At 34.0% G+C, this 10615-nt stretch overlaps 1 protein-coding gene across 1 annotated transcript in view; it reads right to left on the bottom strand.

Annotated features, from left to right (window-relative positions):
• Window positions 1–718: 718 nt before the first annotated feature.
• LOC117106558 overlaps window positions 719–10615 on the bottom strand; it is a 51389-nt gene continuing 41492 nt past the window's right edge. The window contains exons 14-23 of the mRNA XM_033247941.1: window positions 8642–8782; window positions 8350–8508; window positions 7224–7532; window positions 6690–7001; window positions 5800–6051; window positions 5160–5273; window positions 4626–4844; window positions 2803–2967; window positions 2337–2419; window positions 719–1110 (exon numbers count right to left, since the gene is read on the bottom strand). Of these exons, the coding sequence (XP_033103832.1) occupies window positions 2400–2419; window positions 2803–2967; window positions 4626–4844; window positions 5160–5273; window positions 5800–6051; window positions 6690–7001; window positions 7224–7532; window positions 8350–8508; window positions 8642–8782 (1691 nt within the window). The 3' untranslated portion in view covers window positions 719–1110; window positions 2337–2399. The remainder of the gene's footprint in view (window positions 1111–2336; window positions 2420–2802; window positions 2968–4625; window positions 4845–5159; window positions 5274–5799; window positions 6052–6689; window positions 7002–7223; window positions 7533–8349; window positions 8509–8641; window positions 8783–10615) is intronic.

Genomic DNA, 10615 nt, shown 5'->3' on the forward strand with positions numbered 1-10615 from the left:
TTAATCCTGAATTAATTTGAAAAAGTTTACTTCATATCCAAGATGGCCGCCAAAATGCAAAAATGGCCACCAGAATTGCCTTAATAAGATGTATATTGCCAGAAAATTGTGTAAATACTTTTTTACGGGAATCAGTCATCTAGACCCTGTATCTGTAAAATTTTATTAGAGGGGTATACACACATACATGTTTCAGGAAAAATCCACTTAAAAACGTTAACAGGAACAAATTATATTACATAATTATGTATGAAATGGGATTAATGTTTCACAACCAAATATGGGCATAGAGATGCCAGATAGATTTGACTAAAACGGAATGACTATAATAAAATAATATGTGACAAAAGCTCACAAACAGGCTGTAAACTCGCACTGCACTGTATTGAGAAACAAGCCTCAATACCCAGAATAGGGCGTAGAATGTGAATTTTGTATGAATTGGGTTTTTGTGTAATAAATAAATTATACTATTAATCTTACTATTCCTGAAGTTTGAGTTTAAAATTCCAACTGTAAGAGGTAAAATTTAGCCATTTTCGAATGGGAACTAATGAAAAATGAATAGCAACCTGCCGAAAATAAAAGCATTTTTCTCAAAACTTAATTTAAGAAAGTTCATAAGATGACAATTATTCAAACGGTCATAACTTTGTTTCCAGACACCCGATTGAGTTCATTTAACTGTCATTTTAAAGTAAATGCTATGTTCTATGCCATTATAACAAAAACTCATTTTGGCCTGAGGACGAGTTTACAACTCGTTTGTGAGCTTGGGTCACATATGATAAATGCTTGCAGCCCTACCATATTAAAAGATTACGGTATGTCGCAAGTATAATACATTGAATTCACATTCAAGTCGTCAATATTTTCTTTTACATGCGATACACCAGAGAAGTTGATGTATGTTAAGTGGTCAAACTTTAATCACATGTCTATTTTATGCAGGTTCTTTGTCAAATTTCATTCATCAATATCTAGTTCATGCGTTCTTAAAAAAATATGCCATGCTTTCTTCTGCTATGCACTTCCAAAAGATGATACCAAATTGTGTCAAATGTTGAAATATGTACCGTAAATCGTACCATGGTTTTCTTCCTATAGGGCCTATACAAAATTGAAAATATTTCAGGATTTAAAATAAAACTAAAAACTAAATTAATAAAAAAATTGTATAAAATTGTATTACTATTGACAAAAATAACTTCGAACTCATTGGTCTTAGACGACCTCTAAGTCATAGTTAGAGACAACCTTGTATCAGAGATCCATTAAATAATGTGGTTTTATCACTGTTAAGCTCTGTCCTCACAATCAAATTATCATTGACAAAAAAAAAACTATTGTATGCCAATCATGATGTGCCTATATATGGTCATGCTCTAATATCGATCACAACATGACCATATTTACGATATGCTGTGATATATTCTTCTGCATATTTAAGCTTGTCACATGTTTTTATCAAACACAATTTGACAGTCTGCACAGGGCTTTACTGTATCTACCTTTTTAGCTACCAGATTATTCTTCTTAGAGATTACAGAGACCACAGCACCACCAGTATGGCTTTCTATCCATATATAATACATTTTATTTCACCAAGGACTATATATTTTTAGGCGTTTCCATACAACACCATCGGTCTGAAACTACGCAAGACTGCATGGTTTTGAAATTACCAAAAGCATTTTGCATAATACTTTGTGATAGCATATGAATAAAAGCTAGAAAGGACACAATTTAGAAAACCAGCACGTCCCCAGTACACATTAGTTCTGAAATTCTCTCCTTACAAGAGAAGTTGAACAAATGATACTCGGCGCCCAAACAAAACGATACAACTGATATTTGACTTGAATTTTGATATACATAGATGGTAAGAAGTGGTTAAAAACCTGTCTACATTTATTTTTGTAAGCACAACACAACAGCAATTCGCAGCTTGCTGATGTTCAACATGTACCTTTTATATTTTATCAGAATGGACCTTTCCGCAAGGCCCGCCCCTTGGTTATTGTTGCAAACAGACCACAAAATGACAGCATAAAACCTAGGTATTAGGTACACACGTACGTCTGTGCAACAACAGACGTGCTTATGGGACAAGCCCGTATCCTTCTGGTTGGTCAGTTGTTAAGTTAGACCAACAATCTGGGAAGGTCCATTCGCTCAAAAATTTAGGTTGATAACGAAATGTAACAATAATTCCAATTAGCCGATACTAGTAATACATTATGATGATGACGATACTGATGATAATGATTATGATGATGATGACGATGATAAGAAACAACAATGATAATGATAATAACAATAATAGCTTTACCTACCAGACTAATTATTGACCCGTCATACAATATAACATAGGTTGGTGTCCGTAGAACCAAAAAAGACTATTCAGTTGCTTCGATAGCTGAAATAAAACTAATTAATTCTTTGACATTTCATTGCAATTACTTAGCTGAAGAAAAAACATGGTTTCTGGTTAGACGATAATTTTTTCGTTAGAAGTTTTAATTGTTGCGCTGAAATGAAATCAAGTTGCTTTAGAGAAAATATAGTTAATGCTGTAAATAGAGATAAAAGAAATGTTAAATTTTCTAAGTAGTATGTCCGCCAGTCGCTATACCAGATGGCTAATGATGTAAAAACAATTGTTAATGCTGTGGAAATAGTAAGAAATGTTAGATTGAGAATAGTGAGCCATTGTACCGGATTGTTATATCTTCTTAAACAAATTTTGACTATTTACACCGATGCGATAGAAACAATTCAATATGCGAGACTACATTTTACCTCTCATATCCTTACACACGTACGCATGTTCAGATGCGCACAACTGCATTTTCCAAGAGAAAATGTGTTTTTCCAGACTGTAAACGACACACCGACCTTCTGCACCAGTGTCGATGACCTCACCGTAGTTAAAATCTGTGCCATCGCTCCACTTCTCTTTGTCAGCTAGATTAAAAGAGAGCAAACGACAGAAAATTAATACTGTTAAGTAAAAATGTTGATCTATTTCTGTTTACATAATGAAATGTATATACTTATGTGTAAATCTAACGTAATGCAAAAAAAAAAAATTAATAATTTGTATTAGATCTTAACTATTTCTAATTTTCACCAGTGGATACTAAACTGTCATAGAAGAGGACCTAAGATTTGTATGCACTTAATTTCAGAGAGAATAACTCAACTAATATAGACTGAACCCTAGGAACAATATGGGACGTGTGCCAAAATCTGTATCCAGGACGAAGAGTCTGATGATGACCACACTTTTTTTAATGGACACGCCCCCTTTCTCATTGGGAAGTGCTACCTTAAACAGTAGGCTAGACAGTAGTAGGAAGTAGGAAGTAGCACTTCAAAAAAATGGGGTGTGATCATTTAAAAAAGGCTATAATCATTTTTGGGGCTGTTCTTTCCGGATACATATGTTGGTACACATCCCATGTTGTTCCTTGTTTTCAAATTTGTCTACATCAGTTCAGATATTCTCTCCTAAATTAAGTGCATTAAAATCTTAGTCAGGGCTAGACGAATAGAAATGTTGGCCATCAACAGCCTAAATCCATAGTAAGCAATTAGTAGAGGTGCGTATATATACACTAGCGCAAAATTATTATACGAAAGTTAGATTCACGCTTGAAAACATTTTTGAATGCATTAAATATAACCTAAGTGTATGATGTATGCAGTTATATTAATTGCTTTATAAGTCAATCACCGTCTTTTAATGTTAGTTTTGATAATCATCTGTATGTAGCATGCAGTTATCGATTGCTATATTTATCGCTCGGTATGCTGTGTGCGTATTACATTTAGTTGTGCGTATGCTGATTTGTGCTCCTGCGGTACACGTTAACACACAGTGACGTTACACATCAGCTGCAGCAGTTTTAGTATGGATACATCTTTAACTTTTGGGTGAAGTTTGTAATACTATTTTGAGAGACATTCGTTAAAGAAATAAACATTTCTTAAAACACTTGATAAAATACAGTAATCACATTTTTTTATTCGGTGCAGACAGGTAAAATCATGCGATGGTTGCATAATCAGGCTAGGCTACGATCTAGGCCTCGAAGACCTCCTGAATAGGCCTATATAAAATTTCTTTCATTGAGTCTTTAAAATAAGTCGAGTTCCTATTAAATGTTCAGTTTGTTTAGTTTATTAGGGTATATTGACTCAAGAAATTCCTTAATTGTTCATACATAATATTGAATTTGACGTTAATTTGTTTCATGTGAATTAACCTTGTTTTACGAAAGTAATTTTCAATAACAATTCAATTTTCATCGCGGTGCGCGATGTATCGTGTAGAAAATTGTTTCCACCTTTTGCACACGAGACTAAAAAAAGCTTATCAAGCCAAGGATCGGAAACACTATGTGAACAATTATTGTACTGTGGTGGATAGGCAAATAACATTAGGAGTTGCAATGATGACGTCACAACTGACTTATAACAGATATTCTTTCTCTCTGCGAAATGCGCTGAGCTTTCATCACAGGGGAAATTGTGCTCTCATTCAAGAGGTGAATGCTAAATAAAGGTATATAAAACCGTTAAAATTTGGTACAGTAACGATTGGACCAAAGCCTACTTACACGAAATAAGGCCAATCCACGAATTTTTGTCGTAGGACCGAATGATAGTCTGAATAAACTCATCTTCATCGATTGAATGGATGCTAGCCAAGTCGGCATTTCGCAACTCTCGGCAGGAGGATAAAGCTGTTTCCCGCGACGATAGATTACTAAAATGACGGTAACATTCCTTCTTATACCCATGCCAACTCCCATTAAAGCAGCCAAATTTCTGAATATCTATAAACATAAAACGACAATAATGAAACTTGATTATATAGTATGTATATATACATCAATGTTAATCAGTATATATTTTTGTATATATATATATTTCGAAAAACAAACAATACTAATCATAATATATTTCATTAGTATACGCATGAGCGTCAACATTTGTGGATTTATTGTCTTACTTCTGACGAACATCTTTGACGTTGCTGAGGAAAACCACTGACGAAGTGTTAAGTAATACAATTTATAATAATAACAGTAATAGATGATATATTTTTTAACGATTCATCAGCATCGTCAATTTTTTAAACTAATTTTTACCTTTCTCACAGATGACTCTATTGGTTGTTTCACAAGGGACATTAGACCAGAAGCCGGTCACAGAATCCAATTGTGCACACTTTCCTGTGTTTAGTATAACTTCCTCCTGCCAGTCTAACAAAAACAAAAGTATATTGTTGATAACAAATAAAAAGTATAAGAATACATTTTGGCTTAGTATCCTCGACAATATGTTTCACAGAGAGAAACAGTAGGCCTATACTTGCCCATCGCACATCAACACTATACAATTTCCTATAATTCTAGGAATGCATATTGCTTTATATTTACGAGTTAAACATAAATTTTCTGTGTTAAAAGTAAAATCATCATATATAATAGTATCTTCTAGCTACAGATCTAAACAAACGTTTACCTTTAGTGATTTATATCGAAGATACTAGAAACACAAGCTAGAACTCTCGCATAGCAAAAGTGAAGCAGATATGTCATATCTTTTACGCAGATCCAGACGTTACGCGGTGCCATTCTGTTTCAAATGATGGCAATTTACGTAAGTTTATATCCAGCTAGTATCTTTGTTTATATGATTTACTACGAAAATTGTTATCATGAGCATAAAATAAACAAAGTATATCCAGCAATTTCAATGTCAAATTATATTGAAAGATTTTCATACTATAAAAAGCAAACGTCTCCCCCGATGTCCAGTTCCAGTTCAGAGCTACAAACTTCAACCCGATCCAGAAATGTCCGTGAGGTATGTTGTATGGAAGTGACGTCAAAAAGTCGTTTTCATTCTGCGTTGTAATTGATACCAAATTTGCGTTTGCTTGTTGACACGATGAGTTTGCATTATTCCAGTTGACAACACTGTCACCAAACAAATAACATGCTTCTTCGAATTGGTTCCATCCATACGGACAGCTTTCTAAGAGGGCAGAAACATGTCTTGGTGACTTAGTGATTTTTTTTTTTCAATTATGTACAACCTGACCATTACTTGAGCACCTGTGAATTGTGTGCTCCTCCGGCTTCCGTGCCTTAAGTTGCTTTGAAATGGTGCAATACACCTCGTGAACATGTCTAATGGGTAGTTCTAAGTTAATAGCAGTTATATCATTATTATCATCTTCATCATCATTGTCAATGGCCTTATCTTCATTATTACCTTAATTATTAATATTATTACTCTATTATTAATATTACTATTATATTGGTGAAGATATACAACATTGAAACGCAAAATAATCCATCTGATGGTAAACCCCGAGATCAGTAACTCCATAGAGTACATAGCTCTGCCCTGTGCATTAATACTAAACAATACACAGGTCGTGTATGGGCAATTCCATTATTTTCTTTTGTGCTCAAGGGTGAAAAAAATAATGGAAATTTCATGACTTGACATTTTCTTTCTAAATTTAACTACCTCTTTCTTAAATTATTATGTGCCATTTCACTAAATTTTAGGATGACATATTTCTTGGTTTTTGCGTAATCCTGCTAACAGATAGACAGACAGATCGGTGATACGTAACCTCATTGGCGGAGGTACGTTCTACTAACCCTTAAATACAACCAGCATTGGACTAGGCAGACCAACGCCTTCACTTTTGCTGTTATTATACAGCGTTCTTATTTGTACAACAACGTTTGAATCATATGGAATATTGGGAATGAGTATCCCTTCAGAAGACTCTCCATAAAATGTGACGTTGCTGATATTCCAGGCTGCCACTGCATCCCACCATTCCACAACGTAACCAGTTACAAATCCTATGCCGTAATCAAGATTGAATGTCCACTCAGTCCAGGTGATGTTAATACCAAGTGAACTGCGTGAAGTGAAAAATGGCTGATTTCGTAGAGAGGGCGGATCTACAGTATACAATGCAATGAAGACAATGACAGTAAAATGATTTATTGGATTAGTGCGGTTGAATAATCATGATAATCATGATAATGGTAATAGCAGTGTTATTATTAAATTTTATTTAAAATAATATTATTATATTAAAGGCTATTTTAGGCGTTTATTATACATCATCGTATTAGCAGTATATGGACATTTGTTAGATAGTGATGGCGTACAACACTTACATATTGAATAGACAGCAGGTGGACTAGGTTTCCCAACAACTAACAAACCTTCAACTTCAGTAACGACTTTTACTCTGAAAGTATATTCCCAGTAATAGTTCATTTGTGCCCACGGTATGTTTACTTCAATTCCCATTTTAATACTTAGAACAACTAACTCGCTGGTATCATTAGTTGGCCAGAATTCCAATTGGTAACTGTCGACGGTACCACGACCATAGTCATTGTCCAAACTCCAGATTGACCACCTTAGTTTGACATCATTTGCAAACATTCCGACCAATGGAGCATCGCTAAGAGCCGGAAGAGCTAAAATTAAAGAAAAGTAGTCAACTTTTATCACAATAATACAATTATGCAATTCATTGTATACAGTTTTACAAATATAATGTCCCTTTTGCCTTGAAATGATAGAATTAGTAGCATACTAACTTTCATTAATGATTTATTGAGTGTTTATTTTGTTTAACCCTAAAGGATAACAATGTTTTCTCACTGATCAGATTACCTAGAGTTAAAAAAAAAAGAATTAAAGAATATAAAAATAAAATAAAATATTGAGCATTTCACAAATGTGTTTTTCGCCAAGTCACTTGTGTCCGCACGTGTTGCTGCTGTCGTCAGCGCAGGAGCAGACAACCCACAAGAGACTATTTAGGGGTAAAGAGAAGCAGAGATTAAGTGCCTTGCTCAATGACACAACAAAGTCTTTATTTAAACATTAATATCGGTAAGCTAAACACTAAGTAGAAACTCCATATACTCTACCCAACAAACAAAACAAAAATGAATACAGTTTAGTTTGTAACATAGTACAGAACCGTGATGCGTACTGATCGAATTAAAATTTGTGATTAGCAATTCGATTGTGCCTATCAATAGATTTCATAAACTAATTTCGATTCAGTACTTCGTGAAAAATGACTTTTATAGAATATTTTCGCAGTTTAACATGTTGGTAAGGATACCTGGATGTATGATCACAGTATTCACAAACATAACAGATAATGATCTTAACTGTTTCCATTTTTTTTATAACAGAAAATATCTCTTTACAGTTGCATTATAAAACAATTAACTGGATGGAAATTTAAATGCATATCATTTTTTCATCTAAAATAATTACCTTGTTGGCATCCTACCCCAGCCCATCCATCTTCACACACATCACCAGCAGGGCAACTTCCGGTATTCCGATCACATTTCGACGAGTTTCTACAATGACATACTTTAGTGCATTGTGGATCATAAACACCATCAGGACACTCAACATTCTGATCTCTCTCTGACATAAAAGTAAAACACAAATAAAATAAGAATGAATGATGATGCTGAAGATAAACTATCCATACAAATTCCATTGTTGTTTTAAAAATAATCATTCACGTTATTATGAAAATAATTACATCTTTACAAACCTAGACAACGGGTGCCAGTGTAACCAGCATGACAATTAGCGGCTTGGTTGCAGCCTTCTGTTCGCTGACACTCGGTAGCATCACAGTGACAATCAAGAAGGCATCCGGGTCCATATTTTCCCGTTGTTCTAGTATCACAATCTAGATTGAATAAAGAGGAATAGTTATAAGCATAAAACACTGATGCATGCATAATTATGTTAATAATTAAGATATATTTAATTCCATGTGAAAAGGCATTGGTAGTCAAAGCTTAGTTCACATTGTCAAATATTGTTAATATTTGACACTGTCAAATAAAGTTAATTAACAAAAATTTGGAATCTGTTTTTTCATACTGAAGATGCAAACCTGGCGTTTGATAATTTTATGAAGATTTTTAAGTCACATCGTGATGATTGTTTTGATGTAACTGAATTCAAGTCACACAAACAGAAGAATAAAATAATGAAACCATGGATACAAAACCGCTACTAAAAGTGAATCAACTAAAAAGGCAGACTCTATTTTAAATGGAAAAAAGACCTCACCAATGTTTCTAAAATAGCATATGCCAAAATTAAGAATAAACTAACAACAAGTAAGTACTTCCTTAACAAATTTAAAGGCGTTCTCAACGACACTAAAGGCACATGGAAAGTGATCAGAAACATACTAGGCACGAATCCAAAAAGTAATAGAGATAACTTGCTTTTAATAGAGGAATGTCACATAATTCTGAGGAATGTTATATTACTTCCAAAACATTATCTGATGTTTCTAATACTACTTCAATGTTTACTTCTGTTACCGAGATTGAGGTACTTTAAATTATAAATAAACTGAAAAGTAAAAAAAAAAGCCTGGGATTCGATGGAATCTCTCATGATTTATTAAAACAGTGTTGCTTATGACAATTTTTAAACCTTTAGCTCTTGTTTTCATTCGATATTATGTGATATTGTACCATCCCACATGAAAGTCGCAAAAATTATCCCAATACATAAGAAAGGGGATGTCCAAAACTTGTCTAAATTATAGATCAATCTCATTACTTACCGACTTGTCAAAAATCTTTAAAAAAATTTATGTACACTCGTACTTAGTTTTTTTTTTTAATTCAAGCTCTATTTTAACTAATCAAAATATGCTTTAGGGCGAAACACACCACCCATGCTATTTTATCGCTTCTTAATAAAGTTACCTCTCCACTTGATAATAGATTTTATACAGTTGGGGTATTTCTGGACTACTCCTATGCCTTCGAAAGTGTTAATCATGATATCCTTCTTTCGATTTTAATTGTTAAACTTCAATTTGTTTACAAATTGTAATAAAGATTACTTTGATCTTTAGTTCTTTTGTGACCTTAAGGTCACAAGGAACTAACGGGGAAATTCGAACGTGAAATGTGTGTGTGTATGTGTGTGTGTGGGTGTGCTCTGGTGAACCCATACCAACCGATGACACACGTGTGTAGACACACCTGTTTACCGATGACATACTCGCAAGCGATGACGTCGCCAGTTGTCGAAATAGCTTTAAACAGTGAGAGCTCCCTCTATATACCACCTGGTGAGATTTCTGAGCTTTTCCTCAAAAGTCACCGTTAGTTAGGAATTTTTTCAAGTTCATAGACACACGTTGTGTGTTGTAAATATAAGCAGCGGTATCTTGTGACATACTCGTACTCAGTTATGCAATGGCCTACTCAATGTTAGGGCTGTTGCTAAACATCCCTTGCTTACTCACAGATATAGCATTACAAACATTTTTAACATAAAAAAACGAAGATTAACTATGTCACCACTTTTAGCGTATGTTTTCAATGTCATCGGTTATAGCTACTTCACATGTATGTGTGTGTGCTGTCTCTTATACACATCTAGATGTGTATAAGAGACAGGCTTTATTTTGCGAGGCTCCCTTAGTGAAAATTTTTGACTTTCCGCCATATTTCGAGTACTTTTCCGAAAAACTTCAAACTTTCAATAG

The sequence above is a fragment of the Anneissia japonica genome, unplaced genomic scaffold, assembly GCF_011630105.1.
Source record: "Anneissia japonica isolate Jap-2015-1 unplaced genomic scaffold, ASM1163010v1 scaffold11144_len554210_cov170, whole genome shotgun sequence".
NCBI lineage: Eukaryota > Metazoa > Echinodermata > Crinoidea > Comatulida > Comatulidae > Anneissia > Anneissia japonica.